Raw genomic sequence first — 17721 nt, 5'->3', positions numbered from 1 at the left:
ATGTGTGCTTGTTTAGCTCCATATCAGAATGTGAATCCTCAATCTATGTAGTAGCCTAACCATTACCTTCCTAGAATTATGAAATGTAAATAATTGAATTACACTAGCAGCCTAGCTGAAGTTACGCTCCATTATTGGAATTTAATTTTTTATCAACAACAAAAATGTTATAAGATTTTCTCAGTCATCACCTATTTTATGTTTGTTTAGACAGTGGAGACACGGATGTTTCTCCAACATTGAACAAGAGTTACAGGTACGAGGATGTAAACACACAAGAAACAAAAGATCCAGTGTTAATTCTACCAAGATGGATTATTATTCATTTAAAAAATTATTCAAGTTGTATATCCGTGCGATGATAACAGAAAGAAAATACATCTCTGTTTTGCGTGCATATGTCAAGGCTAATATGACTGATTGATAAAGACGCGCGGAGGATTGGGTGTCAACTCGCGCTCGGGTGACTCGAGTAAACGAAGTCTGAGCTGAATTATAATTCGCCTAGAACTAGGACATGTTGGCTCCGCCCAATTATCAAAAACCATCTCGTTGATTGGACACAGAAACGTAAATGAGGCGGAGTCCATGGGTGTGACACGAAGCGTGACCAAACTATGATTGGCTTTCGTCTCCCTCTGTCAGAATCCGAATAGCGGCTCCTAGAGCCAAACCACATTTTTACACATTAAGGAACTGTCTCTGGTAAAGTGGCGCTGATACTAACACAGGATAAATAATATTGTGCCGTCTTGGTCATTGTTTTCAAAGTGAAGAAGTTTAAATGGTCCGTCAAGAAACCAAACGAATTATTTTGACATTAGAGCAATACTTTCCTTATGCTTTATTTTAAATGATGTGCCTAATGAAGAGGGTCTGTCTTCTTTGAAATAAGACGAAAACAATTCCGGTTAAGTCAACGGAGAACTCACTTGACATGCACTTCACGGACTTCCACGGAGTACGGTAACATAAGGTAAACCTCTGGAAATATGAAATGTGTAAATTATATCTTACACATTAAAATATAGGCTACCTATTTGTTATTTTCTGAATTGTTGTCGTCACCTCGCTAGCCTACTTTATGCAGGTTTTGTAACATAACCGCTGCCTGAATGAGTTTATTTTATATTGTGTTATCCATGGCAGGTGTATTTTACGGGGGAATACGTGGTTTAATAAGAAGTCACAGTAATGTGGCGTATCTTTCTGTATTAGCTCGTTGTGTCTGCACGCGCATATTTTTCGTTGGCTCGCGCTCTGTTCTGCTGTCACGCGCGTGTGAATGCTCTGTTTGTCTACATGTTGCGAGGGCGCATCTAACTGCTTGGCAGCGCTCGGGCTCCGTCGCTCTTCCCCCGTTGCACTGCTCAGCCCAGCCAGCGAGGGCGGGGCCAGCCCAAATAAATGTGGGGAGGGGAAAAACGAAGACAACAAACCTTAAAAATGTAGGCCACGGCGCGTGACCCAGTTCCTCATGAACAACACAGCGAGTGTGAATGTGGAGCACGGTTATTATCCCCCACGCCCGGCACAGTTCCAGGGCGGTTCTACTGTGTTTTTCTCTCTGTGCCAAGCAATGTTCGGGGGCTTTTAGACATAAAAGAGAAGAAAGAAATGTTAGATGTATCCAATTGCAATTAAAAAAGGTAACTAGTTGTCGAAAGTTTTAAAAGTATTTTTACACACCTCTATAATGTTTTTATTGTTTTATTTCCGTTTTGACACAAATGAAATAGCCAAAGTAAACGAAATGAGTAAAAGAGTTTTGAATATTTATAAAATGTTTTTTTTTTAACTTTTACTTATTTTATGCATCAATTTTGTCAAAAGCAAATATAGGCTATCTATCTATCTATCTATCTATCTATCTATCTATCTATCTATCTATCTATCTATCTATCTATCTATCTATCTATATATATATATATATATATATATTAGACAGGCCTATCTGAAACCTACAATCAGCTCTTCAATCTTTATATTGACCACAGCCCTCAACTGAACACAGCATGAGCTGTTTCACTCAGCAGGCTCATATCTTGCCTGGGAGCTTGATCTTTTCCCCTAATTTTAGCTCAGTTATGTGTTTTCTTTTACGATAGATAATGCTTGGGGTGTGGTTTTGAGAGATCAGATAAAATGAATTTTCCATTAACATATAACCTGTGGGCTGACCAGATGGTAAACTACATCTCTTCACCTGTTGATTACACATGGGGAGTGAGCAAGTGTCAATTTCTAGATGTGTGTTATGAGTTGAAGTCAGGCTGGGCTGGGCTGCTCCTATAGGCTTTTGTGTGGTTTTGACCATAGTGAATACAGAAAGAGAAGATTGTTGTGTGTGTGTGTGTGTGTGTGTGTGTGTGTGTGTGTGTGTGTGTGTGTGTGTGTGTGTGTGTGTGTGTGTGTGTGTGTGTGTGTGTGTGTGTGTGTGTGTGTGTGACAGATATTTTGTTTTGGGCCCCCTGGAGAAGGCGATCAGTCTGAAGCTGACCTACTTTTCTCCTTTACTCCATACCTGCAGAGCTATTTATACCCATGGCACAGGGCTACAGGAGCAACTCAGACCATCTCTCCCCTCACAAACACACACATAGGCACTTTATATATATATATATGTGTGTACACATCTCCTGCCATCTCACAGTTTTTTTTTATTATAATTTCCCCAGCCTGGCCTGTGGAGAGCATTCCCACCCACCTACAAGGCGTGAAATCCACACCCCCTCAGGAGTGCAGTGAGGGTGAGCTGTATTCTTTTAAAGGGTCTTGTCCCAGTATGCATGTGGAAGCCTGTTTCACATATCAAAGCATGTATGCCTAATGAATGCTTTTCTGTTTAATTTAATAAGGATCAACCCACATCTGTAATTATTTGTTTGTCCCAGAATGTTTGGAGACTGAATTACTTTTGTTGAACCATAACTGGGTATCTTATCACAAAAGCAAAAGTCATGTTGATAGTTGCTAAGTTGTTAAGTGAACAAAAGATGCTTCAACTGAGTATTTCCCTTTTTCTTAAAAAAAAAAACTAAGTTACAGTAAGGTACTTACGTTACAATGGAAATACTATGGGGTGAATCCTTCAAACGTTAAAATCCTCAGTTTCAGTAGAACAGCCACAAAACATAGCCAAATAAAATGCATGTTAACATGATTTTGTGAAAAAAGAACATACTAAACTTTTCTGTGAAGTTAAATCCAGCTGTCAACCCTAAAACGACTGTAAAACTGCTAAGAACAATTTTACAGTTTAAATAATAAGCAAGTTTTAATACAAGTGGGTTTTTTTTTAGATTCATTCTTCATTCTAAGCCGCAGTTACTTTAATTGTAAAGGCCTCATTGTAAAATAAATTTTTTAAATATTTGTTTTTGGTAATCAACATTAAGGTGTGGTCACATTTACCATTGCTCTGTGGAATTTCACAGGTGAAATCCAGTCATGTCAATAGTATTCTATTCGATCAGGAGTTTCACCTGAATGCAAAAAAGTTCCCCATGCTAATTCACAGGGTTTGACTACAGAAACCTTGGTTTGAAAGTGACTTCTATGTGTGTATGCATCACTACAATTCAAAAACAAACTTTTAACCCTGAAATTTTGCTATAGTGCCCACACATTTATGCCATAAATGCTGTTGACTCAGCTGTATTGAACCCAGAATAATCCTTTAACAAGGAATAGTCCAATCTTACACAACCGATTTGGACACTTTTAAATTTCATAAGACCTTCATAACAATTTATATCTCTTTATGGTTACAGGAGACAAAAGAACCATTGTGCAGATAGAGGGATGGAGGACAGGAGACACCTGCCTCTAGATGGAGGTGGCAATCCCAAGTGCTCCGCCTTAGCAGATAAAGATAAAGTGGTCAGGATGGAGCAGGGTGACCCAGAGACCTCGACACAAATGCGTGTGAGAAAAGACGATCTCTGTGATGTTCCTCGCAAGGTGCCTCGTTTCCAGTATGTGGATTTCCCTTCCCTGCACCAGTGCATCCAACAGCTTTCTGTGCCTCCACTGAACGGTTGGCTGGGATCCTGCTCGTTGGCAAAGGCAGCAAACTGTAGGCCCTCCAGTCCTAAAGAAAAGGTGCCCAAGTTTAAATACGTGGACTACCCATCTCTCCACCACTGCATTCAGCAGCTGTCCGTGCCTCCATTAGAAAGCTGGAGTGCAGGGCTGGTCAGCTTTAATGCAGAGGGGAGACAGGAAGTGTCTGGATTGCAAAAGAGGCCTTTTCAGCCTGGGAATGTGACGAAGAACCAGAGGAATGAGGCAGGAATTCGAAACAACGAGAGTAGAGTTACAGGATTTTCTTTCCCAAGGGACACACACACCTCAGTCTCAGGCAAGGAGGAGAGTCCTCTACACAACTACACCTCAGAGGCTCCACAGAGATTAGAGGAAGGTAACGTAAGGTCCTGTGCTATGAAACCAGAATCCGTTTTGCGATCAGATTGCGGTTCCAGGTTAGAAATTGGTTCTGGATCTCAGAGCAACACGGCGGTGGTGAGAAGCGACAGGCCGTCGGTTATTAGCATGGTATACACAGATAAGCAGAAGCACTGGACAAAGGCAGATCACCGGTCAGAACAATTGAACTCTCCAGATTCAGTCGGACGGGTACCGTGGAATACCCTCCCGGAGTCAGTCTGCCCATTCTGCCAACAGATGTTCACAAACCCAGAGCAGTTCAGGGCTCACCAGAGGAGCCATAAAGATAAGGTGACTAATGCTAACTGTTAAGTATATCTAACTAGACAATGATTACATCCAGCACAACTTCTCACATACACAACTACAGTAGTCAACATTTGAAGTGGATCAAAAAAGTTGTCCTTAGACAAGAACGGGTATTGTTTAAAATTCATGTATAACTTTGGTGAAAGGTTTTTGATCCTCTTCAAATGTATATTCTTCTGTGTATGTCACTTAAAGGGATAGATCACCTAAAAATTATGAAAATTATTTCATTTACTCACCCAAACAAAAAAAGATATTTATATATTTAGATATTGTCCATGCAATAAAAGTAAACTGGGGTCCAATGTGGTTTTGTATCCCACTGATTTTTATTTTAGGGGCCTAAAACTTTCTTCAGAATTGTTTTGTTTCACAGAAATAAATGTAAGTCATACTAGTTTGCAATAACATATAGGTAAATTATGACATAATTTTCATTTTTGCATAAACTTTCCCTTCCTCAATTCCTTTAGTTGATTACAGCATCTTGCATTCAGCTTTAGCAACTTCTCCATTCAGCCTCCATTATTTTCAAGTAATCACAGTGTAATTCTTATCTTCACAGAGACCAAATTGATGTGCAGAAGAACTGAGTGAGAGCTGCCTTGGCAAACAGTAAATGCCACATAACATGGAATCTTATCATCAGAGGCCTTCTTGTGTTGTGACTGGCTATAGTGGTCCTTGCCGGCAGGACTATAGGATGATCAAAGACGCAATAAACACATTAGACAGTTTGGGTTCAAACCTTAGGGAGAATGCAAGTTTTTGTCTTGATTTATAGTGTGAAGTCTGAAAAGGCAGAAATTGACAGAAACAAGCATACAATATGCATATACAATATGTATTGCACACACCTAGGCGCATATATTTCAATGTTACACACACACACACACACACACACACACACACACACACACACACACACACACACGTCCTATTTATGATTTAGAAGAGGTCAATATTTACTTCCCCCACATAAGGACCATTAGACATGATTGGGTTTCAGCTCAAGACAGCGGATTAGAACCAGATTGGTTGTCTCTTCCACACATATAATATGAGTGTTTTTACAGGGGTGGGTGAAGCCCGATTTACTGGTGCATAAGAGGATACATTTTATTACATACGTGTTCACCACACTGTGTGCATGGTGGCAGGCTAAATATTTAGCTTTCGGTGCCTACAAAATAATGGCTAGTGTTAACAATGCACAAACAAACAGGCTTGTTATTGATTTGTTACATTAGCTTTTTATTGTTTTGTATGTTGTTGTTTTTTAAATGTTTTTGAAAATTAATGTCTAGTGGCTTTGAGCTGGTAGCTTTAAATATTAAAAAATGTACCGCTTGGTTTCAAGTGTTTAGTTGTGTGAGTAAAGATTTTTTTCATACAGAAACAAATGTTTGACTTTTCAGTAATTTATAACAGAAAACCTGTTTGGCAGGTTACCTCTCGGATTAAAAGTTTGAATCTAAAAGTGTTAAACAACCACAGTAACAAAACTCACTATTTAATTTTAAACCTTAAGTCTAAATGGTTTTTTAAAAAGTATAAAAAGTGTTTGACTTTGTTTACAAACTTGTTAAGGAACATAATGTATTTACATTATAGTGAAGATCTAACCAGCTAAAAACATCTGTTCGTTATTAAGAACTATACATTCATAATTCACAGTCAAGTAATTTACATTTTATCTTATTTAAAGGGGTCATGAAATGAGAAATACAATTTTCCTTTAGGTTTTGACATATAAAAGGTCATCATATTATAAGAATATCCTGAAAGTTTCAGAACTGAAAGCTTCCTTGTTAGTCCAAAATCAGCTTTTATTGTTACCAGGCCCAGCGAACGACTCGTCCTGGCCTGCGCCTCTTTATGACGTAATAGTGTATTGAAAGACCGCCTCTGCAGAAGAAAATCAACACTGGTATTAGTGAGATGAGGAAGAGAGAAGAGCACAGGGTCACTCACTGGAATAAAAATAACATTTCCTTCCAAGGAATCCTAATGCTAGTATTGTGGTTATTTATTTTCAACAATGTGAAATCAATTGTCAAATGAACAAGTGTCTCAATTGAACATAATTTATTTCGTATTCGGTACATTTCACTGGATTCTTTGGTAAATCAGTCCGCAAACTCTGGGCAGACTTTACAGGCTTTTACGATAGAGAATCGACAGTTTTGCCATATATATATATATATAGCATTTAAGTAAACCTGTTCATTCTAATGCCTGATCTGTGACCAGTGATTTCTGATGTTATTCATGTAGCTACAGTCAGATCTCAGCAAACACATTTATGTGGCAACGTCTGTGGCACGTTGCATGTTGCATTTCTACTATGGGAACATCGCTGTATACGTGCTGGCTACATTGTAACAATGTAGAATTGTAAGACGCGACAGGGCTGTAGCAACGTTGTTGCGCGACATTCAGCAACTGAGACAACGTTCTGACTATTTTGTTTTTATACTAGGTATAGAGATATACCCCATTTAGCGTGTTATGTTTTGAGGTTAATTTTTAATTAGTCAGATTTTAGATAATTATATAGTTTTTAAATATTGTTTATCCGTATTATTATTTAATGGGCCTAACAGTAAATTAATTATAATCAACACCTGCAAGTTACACTTTGAAGAGTAAAAATGACAGAAGGTTAACTTACGTTAATTCAACTTTATTAAACTGCATATGGTAATGAAATTGCACTGCCAAAAGTCATACATTTGTGAAAAAAGAAATAAACGAATATACAAATTTCTTTCAAGTATAATAAATAAAACTTAAAAAGCAAAGGCAGATCAGAACATTTCATGAACAGAACTGGGTTCTGTACATGGCAGACAGGAGCGTAATAATCAGTCCAGGAAACATCAACAAATCCAGAGGACCAAAGAAACGAATGAGACAAAATAGCAGACAAATCAAGGGAAAAACTAAACAAGTGAAAAAAAATATTAACGTGCAACAAGTACACTTTTAAGTCGCTGTCTGTTCAAGGAGTGCTGAAATGTCAATTAGGCCTAACTTTACTCGTCATTAAAGTAATTTTGGCTTCATTGTGGCTAATAACTTTTGGCATAAAGTTAAAATATTTGTCATACCTGACCAGAAAGGGTACTATGAAGCTTATAATATGACAACATGATTTGAATTTGAATTGTGTAAATTTGAATTATTGACAAGTGTAATCTTAAATAGTTCTGAATTTGATTTCTTTAAACGAATATTGAACATTTGAAATTGAACGAATTGAAATGTTTTTATGGCTGAATTTTATAGACAGCTGTTGTTGTTTTTTTCTGAATTCTTAGACTGCAAATATCCAGTTTTTAAAAATACAGATTCAAGGTTTCAAGATGAAGAAAAAATTCGGAACTTCAAATTCAGTTTTCTAAAATTCAAAACGTGGAAAATTCAGATCGTACAGAAAGTAGTTCACAGGTAGCCTGGCAAGCCAGACCCATATCAAGATGTTAGGTCTAGGTACTCACCATTGGCATGCCTCAATCCGAGGGGCGGGATAAAAGGTTGTCTTTCAAATTCCCTCTGCACGCAGTAGGATAGCGCTACAACCAACATTTGTGACTGAGTGAGTCCCATGCATTTTCCAACCAGCGGAGTTATTTGATATATTAAACTTTTGCCGTATCCAGTCGGTAAAACTCCGAACACATCTTCCTTTTTTAAGAATGACTTAAGTGCCGTTATTTGTTCTTTTCTCAAAGAAAACATTAACTCCAAGTTCTCCAGAGTCGTGGCCAAAGCCGATTCGAAAGACCGCTGTTCGGTGAAAGGTGCTGTAAGCGATGTGGGGTGACGCCAAGGGGGTAATCCATCAGCCGGAAGTTGAAGCCTCGCGGGAGCCGCCATTGTAGCAGAACTTCACCTGCTGTTAGCATTCCATTGACTCCCATGCATTTTGGCGTCACTTTGACAGCGAATAACTTTACATCTGAGGCGTCCAAAGACTTCATTTGTCCATTATATATTTCTAAATAAACACAACAATGTATAAAAGGCTCCATTACTTTGTATCTTACGTTATGGCCCCGTAGAAGCCGTTTTTGTTAAAAACAGGCTAACGATTGCGTCATAACCACGCGACTTTTTGTCGCACAATAGAGACATTACCGTATAGACAGGAGGAGAAGCTCGCAGGCAATCGGGGGGACGTCCCCCGCATCCGCGCACTAACCCCCCAAATCCTTCTTGTCGGTTATTGGCTGGAACAGTTTGTTGATTAGAAATCATATTTAGGCTATTCAAGCTGTTTTCTCATTTTTCTACTCTTAATATTAAAGGTGCTCTAAGTGATGTCAAGCGCTTTTTTAGGCCAAAACATTTTTTGTCACATACAGCAAACATCTCCTCACTATCTGCTAGCTGCCTGTCCCCTGAACACACTGTAAAAAAAACAGAGATGGAAAGTCAAGGGGTCAAAGTAAGTAAAAGTCCTGCCATAAATTTATTCCACCCATGAACTCAGCCAGCTAATCTCACTAAATAGTTCTACCTACTGGCTAAAAAACTGCTAATTAGCAAATCCAGGTGATTGGAACAAACTGAGGACTTTTACTTTCTGAACCTGGACTTTCCACCTCTGAAAAAAACACGGTCTCTGCAGACACCCCAGGCTCCACAAACGGCAACAAAAACAAACTGGGCTAACCCGTACCACGAAACAACTGTTCCAGCCAATAACCGACAAGAAGGATTTGGGGGGTTAGTGCGTGGATGAGGAGGAGGGAGGGTCAAGCTAGCCTCCGTTTTGTTTGACAATACTTGAAACATCAACAAGAAGTGACGTCACCCGACATCGCTTAAGAGTACCTTTAATATTGAGAGCACTAATAGTAAAAACGTGCCAAAAGTTTTCAAAAGAGTTCCACATGTAATACTAGCTATTTCATATGCAAAGATGTTAGCCAATCACAGCAGTGGGCGTTTACACTGAAGTCTCTCACACAGACACGCCCCTTCAAATAGTGTTGAAATCAAAGGCTAAAATCAGGCTAGGAAAATGCCTTTTATTTCTAAATTATGACAATTTTTGAAGTAAACCACAAGTGCACCCCAGGGAAACATTATGAAACAATAAAACAATGCAGTTCATGACCCCAGTAAATCTGGCCTGCATGTTAAAAAGAAACTTACAATAATTGACTTTCATGAATCTCACAAGCAGTTCACACAAACCATATACAGATTTACATAAGGAAATATTATGGAATTTATTATGGATCTTTTAATTTACAAATGGACAAAAGATTTCAAAGCACTAAAGATATGATTATCACGTCACAACCCAACCCCAGGACTTTCCAGAACTCAGCTGTAGGTTGTTCCTGTAAACAAATCATTCATTTCTACACAGAACAACGGATCGACAACACAGCATTGATATTTACAGTGAGCATTTTTTTTTTAAATCTCTCACTCAAACAGATCAGATGAAACAAAGAACCAAGAAATACTGTGTGAAGAATGCAGATATAAACACAAATAAGGAAGACCAGAGAAGTGCGAGACAAACAGTTATACGGTGGGTTGCAAGAAGAAAGACAACAATGGGAGCTGGTAATTGTTTTGTTTATTACTTTACCATTCAAAATGTATAACTGATTATGAAAAAGTTTGTTTATAAATATATCTACAACCATCGAAAAAAAAAACTTTCACTTTCACTTTGTCCTGAGAAAAGTACGATGCAACATGCCTAACCCTAAGCTTGTTAATCGTATAATTGCACATTTCAGATGTTGTAAAGCCCCCCAAAAAATTGCCAATCACTGTTCTGTAGGAAATTCACAGGTGTACAATCAGACTGATGATCTTGGCCAGGAGGGAAATATTTTAAAGGTGAGAACACTTTTTATTAAAGACACTTTGCTGTGAGCTTATAACTATAATGTTGCAGTCAAATATACATATCTTTAAAAGCAGTTTAAAAATGGCAGTGAATCAAAAAAGACCGTAATGCCTCATGCACACTAGTGCTGGCAGTGCTACAGGTTAAGTCACAGGATTACACTGATCAAATTTGTCATTTTTATCTTCTGTCTAGTCTGTGAAAGCGCTTTCTCCTCCATCTCAAACACTAATGGATAACCAATCCGTCAACACTTCTGCATCTCAAAAAGATGGAAAAAACCCAGATCCCACAAACACAGTGAGCACTGCATATTAACTTCATTTAATTGTCACTAACTACAGTCTGAACCAAGCCCATCAGTCTCAAGAAGTTGCAAATGTTTATTAATTAGCACCCACGTCTTACATTTTTCCAGTGCCCAGTTTCTTTCTCTGCACTGAAACCTGCATGTACTACAAGTGAACTGCTTCACTATACTCAATTGCTGACCCCTCAGCTCCTGTGTGGCTCCTGCCTCTACCCCTGCACTTCTGCTGCCTGCACCAACAAGCTGTGCCCCCTCGTCGCCACACTACTAACCTGCGAAGTGGTATCCGATCCAAAGAGTAAAGTGCTTGGTTGTCCAATGTTCAGAGCCTGTCCAAAGTGTCACAATCTGATTATGCATGAAAAAGGATGCAAGTTCGTGACATGCACATCATGCATATACAGGTTCTGTTTCATCTGCTTACAAAATGATTGTAGCAAGGATAAAGCAAACTACTGGTCACTAACTTGCAGAAAGCAGAGAGCAGAAAGACAGAGATTTTTATCACCACAATCCTGAAGAGAGATTCATCGCAGGGTTGGAAATGACTTTCTAAAATGCAAATCCAAGACTTGGCAGTTGCTATACAGAAGTGAACAATAAATTAATTAATTTCACAAACTGATTCAGACCTCAAAAACAATATAATATAGCATTTACTATTTTCCCCTATGCTTTGAACTTATGTTTTGCCTTACATCTGACCTGGACTTTTATAGCAGGCATATCAACTCAAGTATGAAAATAATTACTTATTAAACGGCATATCCTAATCCTATTCAACACAACTTCAATAAAGTAGCACTGGTTAAAACTAGCAGACTTGTATCTGTGTAAAATATTGTTATTATGGAAACTGACAGAACATTATCTCTTACTAGGACTCTGTGCCACTCCACTTCTTTTATACCTAAAAGGCAATATTATCATTTCATTATGAAATGACAGCTCATGGTACAATATAAAAAGATAGATACAATATTTCATTTTAAGTATTTAAGAATCTTAATGGCAACCTGTGTGTGTAGCTTTAAAAGAGCGACCATACATCTGTGTTATTGCTTTTTTTAAATTTAATAATTTATAATCAATCATAATAATTTATCATTTAATTATTCAATTTAACCAAATACTGTAATCATTTATTATGTATTTTAACCATTTGTTTCCATTATTTTACTGCTCTTTATTGTCGTTTAATCTTATGATTGTGTGGTTTCAAGGGATATTTGTCTTCACAAGTTAGAGATAAGAGATTGTCTCTAGTTGTTTAACACCACAGAACAATGTTGAGAAGCAGTCATTTTCCATTGCTTTTGGTTTGGTATAATTTGTGCTGGTCAGACAAAGTACAGGAAAAAAGTACAGAAAAAAGGTTAAGATGAAGTAGGGATGAAGTTCAAAGGAAGTCTGAGCATTGAAAAATACAAAGTTTATTGATTATTCAATAAGGCCTTGCATATTTTTTTGTCATCACTTTGTCACCTGCTTTCTTTTATTTCACACCTTTGTTAACCTCAATAATTTTAGTAAATACAGTTTTGGGCACCAGACAAAATACAGATTTGTTCACTGATTTTGGGTATCAGATAAGATTATCTGTTAACTGGTTTTGGGTATCAGAAAAAAAAAACTGCTGACAGTTTTGGATTCCAAACAAAATTGATGTATTTGACAGTATCTGGTAAAAAGATGGATCTAATATTTCTGGAGTGAAGATTCAATCTAACTGTTCATATTGAAGACTTACACAACAGAGTGCTGCACAGATTCAGGGTCCTATCGTCAGACACTTTAAATCTAAGGGAAAGAAAGATATTTTTGATAGGTGTGAAGGTATAATGTTACAAATATTCGTATGATGGATGCTTTTCATACAAAGCAGGGACAGTCCTGTCAGGGATGAATGCAGGAATATTATCTTAAAGGGGTAATTCACCTAAAAATAAAAAATCTGTGATTATTTACTCACTCTCATGTCATTCGAACAAATTAAATCTGTTCATCATAAAGCGATCATATCTCTTCACAAGACTTGAATTAAACGGCTTGATTCATATGGATTCAATCTAACACCTTTATAACCTTTTTGAATCTTTTAAGTTTTGGTCACCAGGAAGTTCAATGGAGGGACAGAAATATGTTTAATTGAAAATATCTTAATTTGTGCTTTGAATAGGGAGGCACCGATATGATTATTATTATTTTTTGGCTGATACACATTGACAAACAACTATTGGCCGATTCCGATATTTGTCACTTGCTTATTTGAACATTTGTCATTAAAACAGATTAGTGTTTTGATCATTTTAACTTAGCAGTTCAAAAATGCATGCATTAGTAAAATAATTTCTATTGAACATGGTTTGGATCCATTTAACATGCCAACATAAATACAACAGAACAAAAATGCATATGAAATAAACAGTACTCTTCAGATAGGTCTTACAGTAGTTTTTAGGAACAGAAATAAAGTAATCAAATGTAAAATATATTCTTCATTGTTTAAATTAAATATAGATTAATCTTTATTAAAGTCACAAAAGTTATTTAGGCAAGAGTAGTGAGCGATTTGTTTGTCTTTTGTTGTTTGATTAACATTAAAACAAGCAGCAGGAATATTATACTAGTACACGCTCATTTTATTTCTCAAATGTTTATTTAAGATATAACCAACTATGTTTACAAGGATACTCACCAAGACGGCCATTTTGATATAATTTTGTGTGAATTAGAGGAAGTGAAAGAGAACTCAATTCAGTATTTGCACGTGGTCTATAACTTTGGATGTGTGCGCACACAAAACTTCTCACACAGTGAATTGAGTTCTCTCTCGCATCTTCTTGCACATGAAAGTTTAAATTCGTAAGGCTTAAAAACACGTGCAAAGGACAAACTTTCATGAAGATGCAGCACTGGCCTGATCGGGACAGTGACAGTTCCATCAACTCAACTGTCCCGAGCGTCGTTCACGCTGGCCATGGGCAGTCCTTATTGTCGAGTCCTGCTGTGTTTTGTACAGATGTAATTTTGTTTTAGGAAGTATTTAATTACTTTACCCAGAAAAAAATTATGCAACGGACATTAAACAACTCCGTGCCTTCACACAGTTAACTAATAAACCATTGGTTTGTTACATCTGCCTTTTTCATGATATAGTTTTATCGACATGCCGATAGTTTTAAATTTATCAAAATTCAGCCGATAAATATCGGCGGCCGATACATGGGTGCATCTCTAGTTTTGAAAATGAACCAAAGTCACCCCAACATGTGTGAGTAAATGGTGACAGAATTTTCATTTTTAGGAAAACTATTCATTAAATAACTTTGGACCCTATATTGGATTCGTCCTAAAACACAAGAAAAACATTAATAGTGAATTTACACAACTGTTGTCATGAACACTGATGAACCTTCAATCCACCGTCATTTCGAAACTTTTTTCCACACTGACCGCAAACATAAGGTTTCTCTCCCGTATGAAGGCGGAAGTGGCGCTTGAGTGTCAATGCGTGACGGAAGCGTGCGCTGCATATAGAGCAAGTGTATGGCCTCTCTCCTGTATGGATCCTCTGATGGATCTTGAGATGGTGTTTACGGTTGAAGTCTCGCCCACATAGGCTACAATGATAAGGGCTCCGGCCGGGGGGAAACGCATGGCACCCAGGACTCTTAAAATGGTTGTTGTGGAGCTTTGCGAAGTGGGTTTGTTGGCCTGAGCTTGAGGACGACAGGAAATCTAGGTCTAGAGGCAGAGAAAGGGGAAAACTACATGTAAAAATCTTGGCATATTAATTTGTTTAAATGGATCTGTCAGTTTATAATTGTACTCGGTGCAAATTAGTATCATCCTACTAGCATGGCATATTATTTATATACAGTACAACAGTAGTACTAACCTAGGGGTTGGTTGGTGGACTGAAAGTGCATGTTTGATTGGAAGCTCTCTGTGTGCAATGGCTCAGGTCTCCAGTCTTCCAATAGTCGGGACTGAGCTAGAGAAAGGCTGTCTGAGTTGGGCTCCTCCACCACAGAGAGGGACACTGGGATTGGGTCATCATAACTCTCATCTTTCTCTACTTTTACAGCCACTTCAAGGGATGACCCCTCACTTGTAACTGTCCCAGCACATGTCTGGTCAGTTTTGGTCATATTGTGTTGATCATTCTTGATGTCTGAAAAGGAAGTAACTCATTAAGTTTCATCAATCCAGTCCAAACCATGCACAGTACTAATAGATCTAGCCTAGGCCTATTCATTGCAAAAAAATATACAGTTACATTTACAGTAAAACAAACTGGAAGCTGTGGTTTCCAAACAAATCTCCGTAAAAATACTGTGACACTGTTTCAGGCATTATGGAATGACATATTGGTGCCTGAATGACAGTATATTTCATTAAGCAATATAACGTTAATAAACCAATTAACTATCAAAATCGCTTTTTACATTAAAATGTACTGCTAACAACCATGCTAATACAGGTGGTACAATAGAAAGCCACATAAGTGCTGTGTAAGTGGCCTGTCTATAAAACATGGCCAATATTTGTTCAGGGTAAACTAAAATAATGCAATAAACATTAACCAAGCAACAGAAAGTATGCGTAAGAAACACACCCTACTGTACATTACTAATATCAAAAATAAGAAATACAACTAAATAAAATATAATCATAGGTGATGATTATATAATAATATAATCAGACAGTAAAACTACATATAATGTAAACCATTTAAACGTTATGGTAAGTCTATAACAAGGTAACTTAGTAAAACCTGTGACTTGGTTAACTATGGCATTTTTGCAGCCTTTTCTGTAAGAATTGCATTTATATATTTATTTTATTTGTTTACAGTGTGTAAGCAAGTGTAACTTGAACACAGTCATGAGGTTATACGGGTACCACTACTACTGAGACAGCAACATATGTCGTTATGGCTAATAACAACTCACATGGGGAAAAAGGAAAGAGTAAACATGAAGTCAAAATGGGCCAAAAGGTGTGTTGCGCTATCATTAACTGTCGGTAATTTTAACTGATTAAAACTTTAATTTATACATTCGTATTTAAACATCAAACAGCTTACCATTTGTGTCATCTAATCTATAGTGAGTTGATCCCTCAAGTGTATCCGAGTTTAAATTCTGAGCGCACGCGCCTCCATTTTGGTTCCCACAGATTGATCCTCGCTGGAATATATTAGTTTCCTTGGATCCACATACCTCATAATCATGTTCCGAGTTTACAGTGGGCTCGGTTTGTTGTCCCAAGTTAAAGGTATTTAACTTCCGACCCCCACGCTGAACCCTGCTGCAGCTGATTGGAGGATTTGTCACCACCAACTGTTTGGTACTACCGATGGGAAAATCCTCGAGTCTCTGTGGCTGTTGATCCAGGCGACCGCACACAGTAGAAAGTTGCGTTTCAGCTGTTTGCAGCCTAAACTTGAGCGCACTGTTGTCCCGCAGAGCCTCTTGAATCCTGCCCTGCACATCTCTCAGCGCTCTGTCAAGCAGTCTGGTGATTTCCGCAACGGCGATCTCTACCGCAACACCGAGCGCGTTTTGAAGGGTCGCAGTCAGTTCATCTTGAAATGAGAACGATACCTCGGCGATCACTGCGGGGTTTGCAGGGCCACCGTTTAACTCCATTTCCTTTCTCGTTTAAAATAACTTTCCGCCAATAGCCTAATATCTTAAGAGTAGACGAAGGGCACCGCTCACAGTATAGACCGTATGTAGCCCCGCCCCTTTTCAGCGCTGTGCTCGTTGTCTTTTGACTTCCGGTCTGTATTTTGACAGCGATCTTGCATGGGTATGAATGAACTGCTCGTAAAATATTTCCCGGTCGACATTTGTTAAGACATCTGCTTTACAATGATTATGATAAACATTACAATACTCATGATAACATTTGTTAACTCTACAATAAGTAAATCCACTTCACCAGCTAATTACTCCTCGACAGTGATGCCTCTGGTGCATAGGCGAACGTTTATCTGCTGGCCAACCAAATTATTCTCTTCGTTGTGTGAATATAAAACAACTGAAAATTTGTACTTAGTTTTAATCGAGCCCATTTTAACTCTTCAAAAAACAAACTAACAAAATATATGAAAAAAAAAAACATAATTCACTGTCGTCAACACTGGTGAAATGTCAAATATAAAAGAATCGAACAAAACTCCGGAATAAGACACAGTTGTCCTCGTTGTTTTAATTTCCCCCCCAACATTTACCTTTTAAGACATGGATCATAGCACTTACTAACGTGATTAACAAAACCAGGGTAATAGCCTACTAAAATAGCAAATATTTTGACATTAGCCTATTTGACATTATGAATGTATAAACATTTTCACAAAGTCATGTGGAGGGTTTAGCCTACATTTATTCAATTTACAGGTGTGAAACTGATATTCAAAATTATGTTCACAAGGTCAGAAATCCGTGGATTAAATATATTTAAAAAATATTGTTTTTAATTTCCACTGAAAGCTATAAGTTTACCGCATTGTAGCCGAACACGAACAAATGAATTTAGGTGATATTGATAGCTTTTTTTTTAAATAAAAGTAATTTGTATTTTTTAAATTAGTTTATGGACATTAATCATCATAATCAACAACCGAGGGACCGCAGTCCACTAAGTCTAAGAAGAATTAGAAAGCATACAGAAAAACATGATCCTGAAAGAAAGAAAGAAAGAAAGAAAGAAAGAAGATCATGTTCCGTGAAAGAAATCAGGGAAAAACTGTCCTGATATA

The 17721-nt window shown here is 37.6% G+C and overlaps 2 protein-coding genes and 1 long non-coding RNA gene across 6 annotated transcripts; 2 read left to right on the top strand and 1 right to left on the bottom strand.

Annotated features, from left to right (window-relative positions):
* The first annotated feature begins 664 nt into the window (after window positions 1-664).
* Window positions 665-6766, top strand: LOC143739102 (uncharacterized). Of its 2 annotated transcripts, XM_077231264.1 has the most exons (4): window positions 665-976; window positions 2679-2750; window positions 3774-4740; window positions 5324-6766. In XM_077231264.1, the coding sequence occupies exons 3-4, from the start codon at window positions 3805-3807 to the stop codon at window positions 5333-5335; spliced, it is 948 nt and encodes a 315-aa protein (XP_077087379.1). In that variant the 5' UTR covers window positions 665-976; window positions 2679-2750; window positions 3774-3804; the 3' UTR covers window positions 5336-6766. The 2 variants fall into 2 exon arrangements, with proteins under 2 accessions (XP_077087379.1, XP_077087380.1); XM_077231265.1 differs by lacking the exon at window positions 2679-2750 and having other exon boundaries at window positions 688-976.
* Window positions 6767-10069: 3303 nt separating this feature from the next.
* LOC143739101 (uncharacterized) lies at window positions 10070-11574 on the top strand. 3 transcript variants are annotated; one of them, XR_013204134.1, is made up of 4 exons: window positions 10070-10347; window positions 10571-10629; window positions 10835-10939; window positions 11058-11574. It is a non-coding gene; the product is annotated as an uncharacterized LOC143739101 (long non-coding RNA). The 3 variants fall into 3 exon arrangements; XR_013204133.1 differs by having other exon boundaries at window positions 10571-10939; XR_013204132.1 differs by lacking the exon at window positions 10070-10347 and having other exon boundaries at window positions 10508-10939.
* A 786-nt stretch (window positions 11575-12360) lies between these two features.
* Window positions 12361-16958, bottom strand: LOC143739097 (uncharacterized). Its single transcript, XM_077231258.1, has 3 exons — window positions 16042-16958; window positions 14851-15126; window positions 12361-14696 (listed from the first exon to the last, which is right to left on the bottom strand). The coding sequence occupies exons 1-3, from the start codon at window positions 16604-16606 to the stop codon at window positions 14347-14349; spliced, it is 1191 nt and encodes a 396-aa protein (XP_077087373.1). The 5' UTR covers window positions 16607-16958; the 3' UTR covers window positions 12361-14346.
* Window positions 16959-17721: the final 763 nt, after the last annotated feature.

This window comes from Siphateles boraxobius, unplaced genomic scaffold, assembly GCF_051911475.1.
Source record: "Siphateles boraxobius isolate OS27281-9 unplaced genomic scaffold, OSU_SipBor_1 16, whole genome shotgun sequence".
Lineage (NCBI taxonomy): Eukaryota > Metazoa > Chordata > Actinopteri > Cypriniformes > Leuciscidae > Siphateles > Siphateles boraxobius.
Note: the sequence above shows the minus strand (reverse complement) of the source record. Positions and strands in the feature narration are given on the sequence as shown.

Bases quoted from the DNA above. Each gene is read 5' to 3' on its own strand.
- LOC143739102 (XM_077231264.1), top strand. From the start codon at position 3,805: ATGGAGGACAGGAGACACCTGCCTCTAGATGGAGGTGGCAATCCCAAG.
- LOC143739097 (XM_077231258.1), bottom strand. From the start codon at position 16,606: ATGGAGTTAAACGGTGGCCCTGCAAACCCCGCAGTGATCGCCGAGGTA. The intron at 15,127-16,041 runs GTAAGCTGTTTG...CTTCCTTTTCAG, and splicing joins TAGATTAGATGACACAAATG to ACATCAAGAATGATCAACAC. The intron at 14,697-14,850 runs GTTAGTACTACT...CTCTGCCTCTAG, and splicing joins GTCCACCAACCAACCCCTAG to ACCTAGATTTCCTGTCGTCC.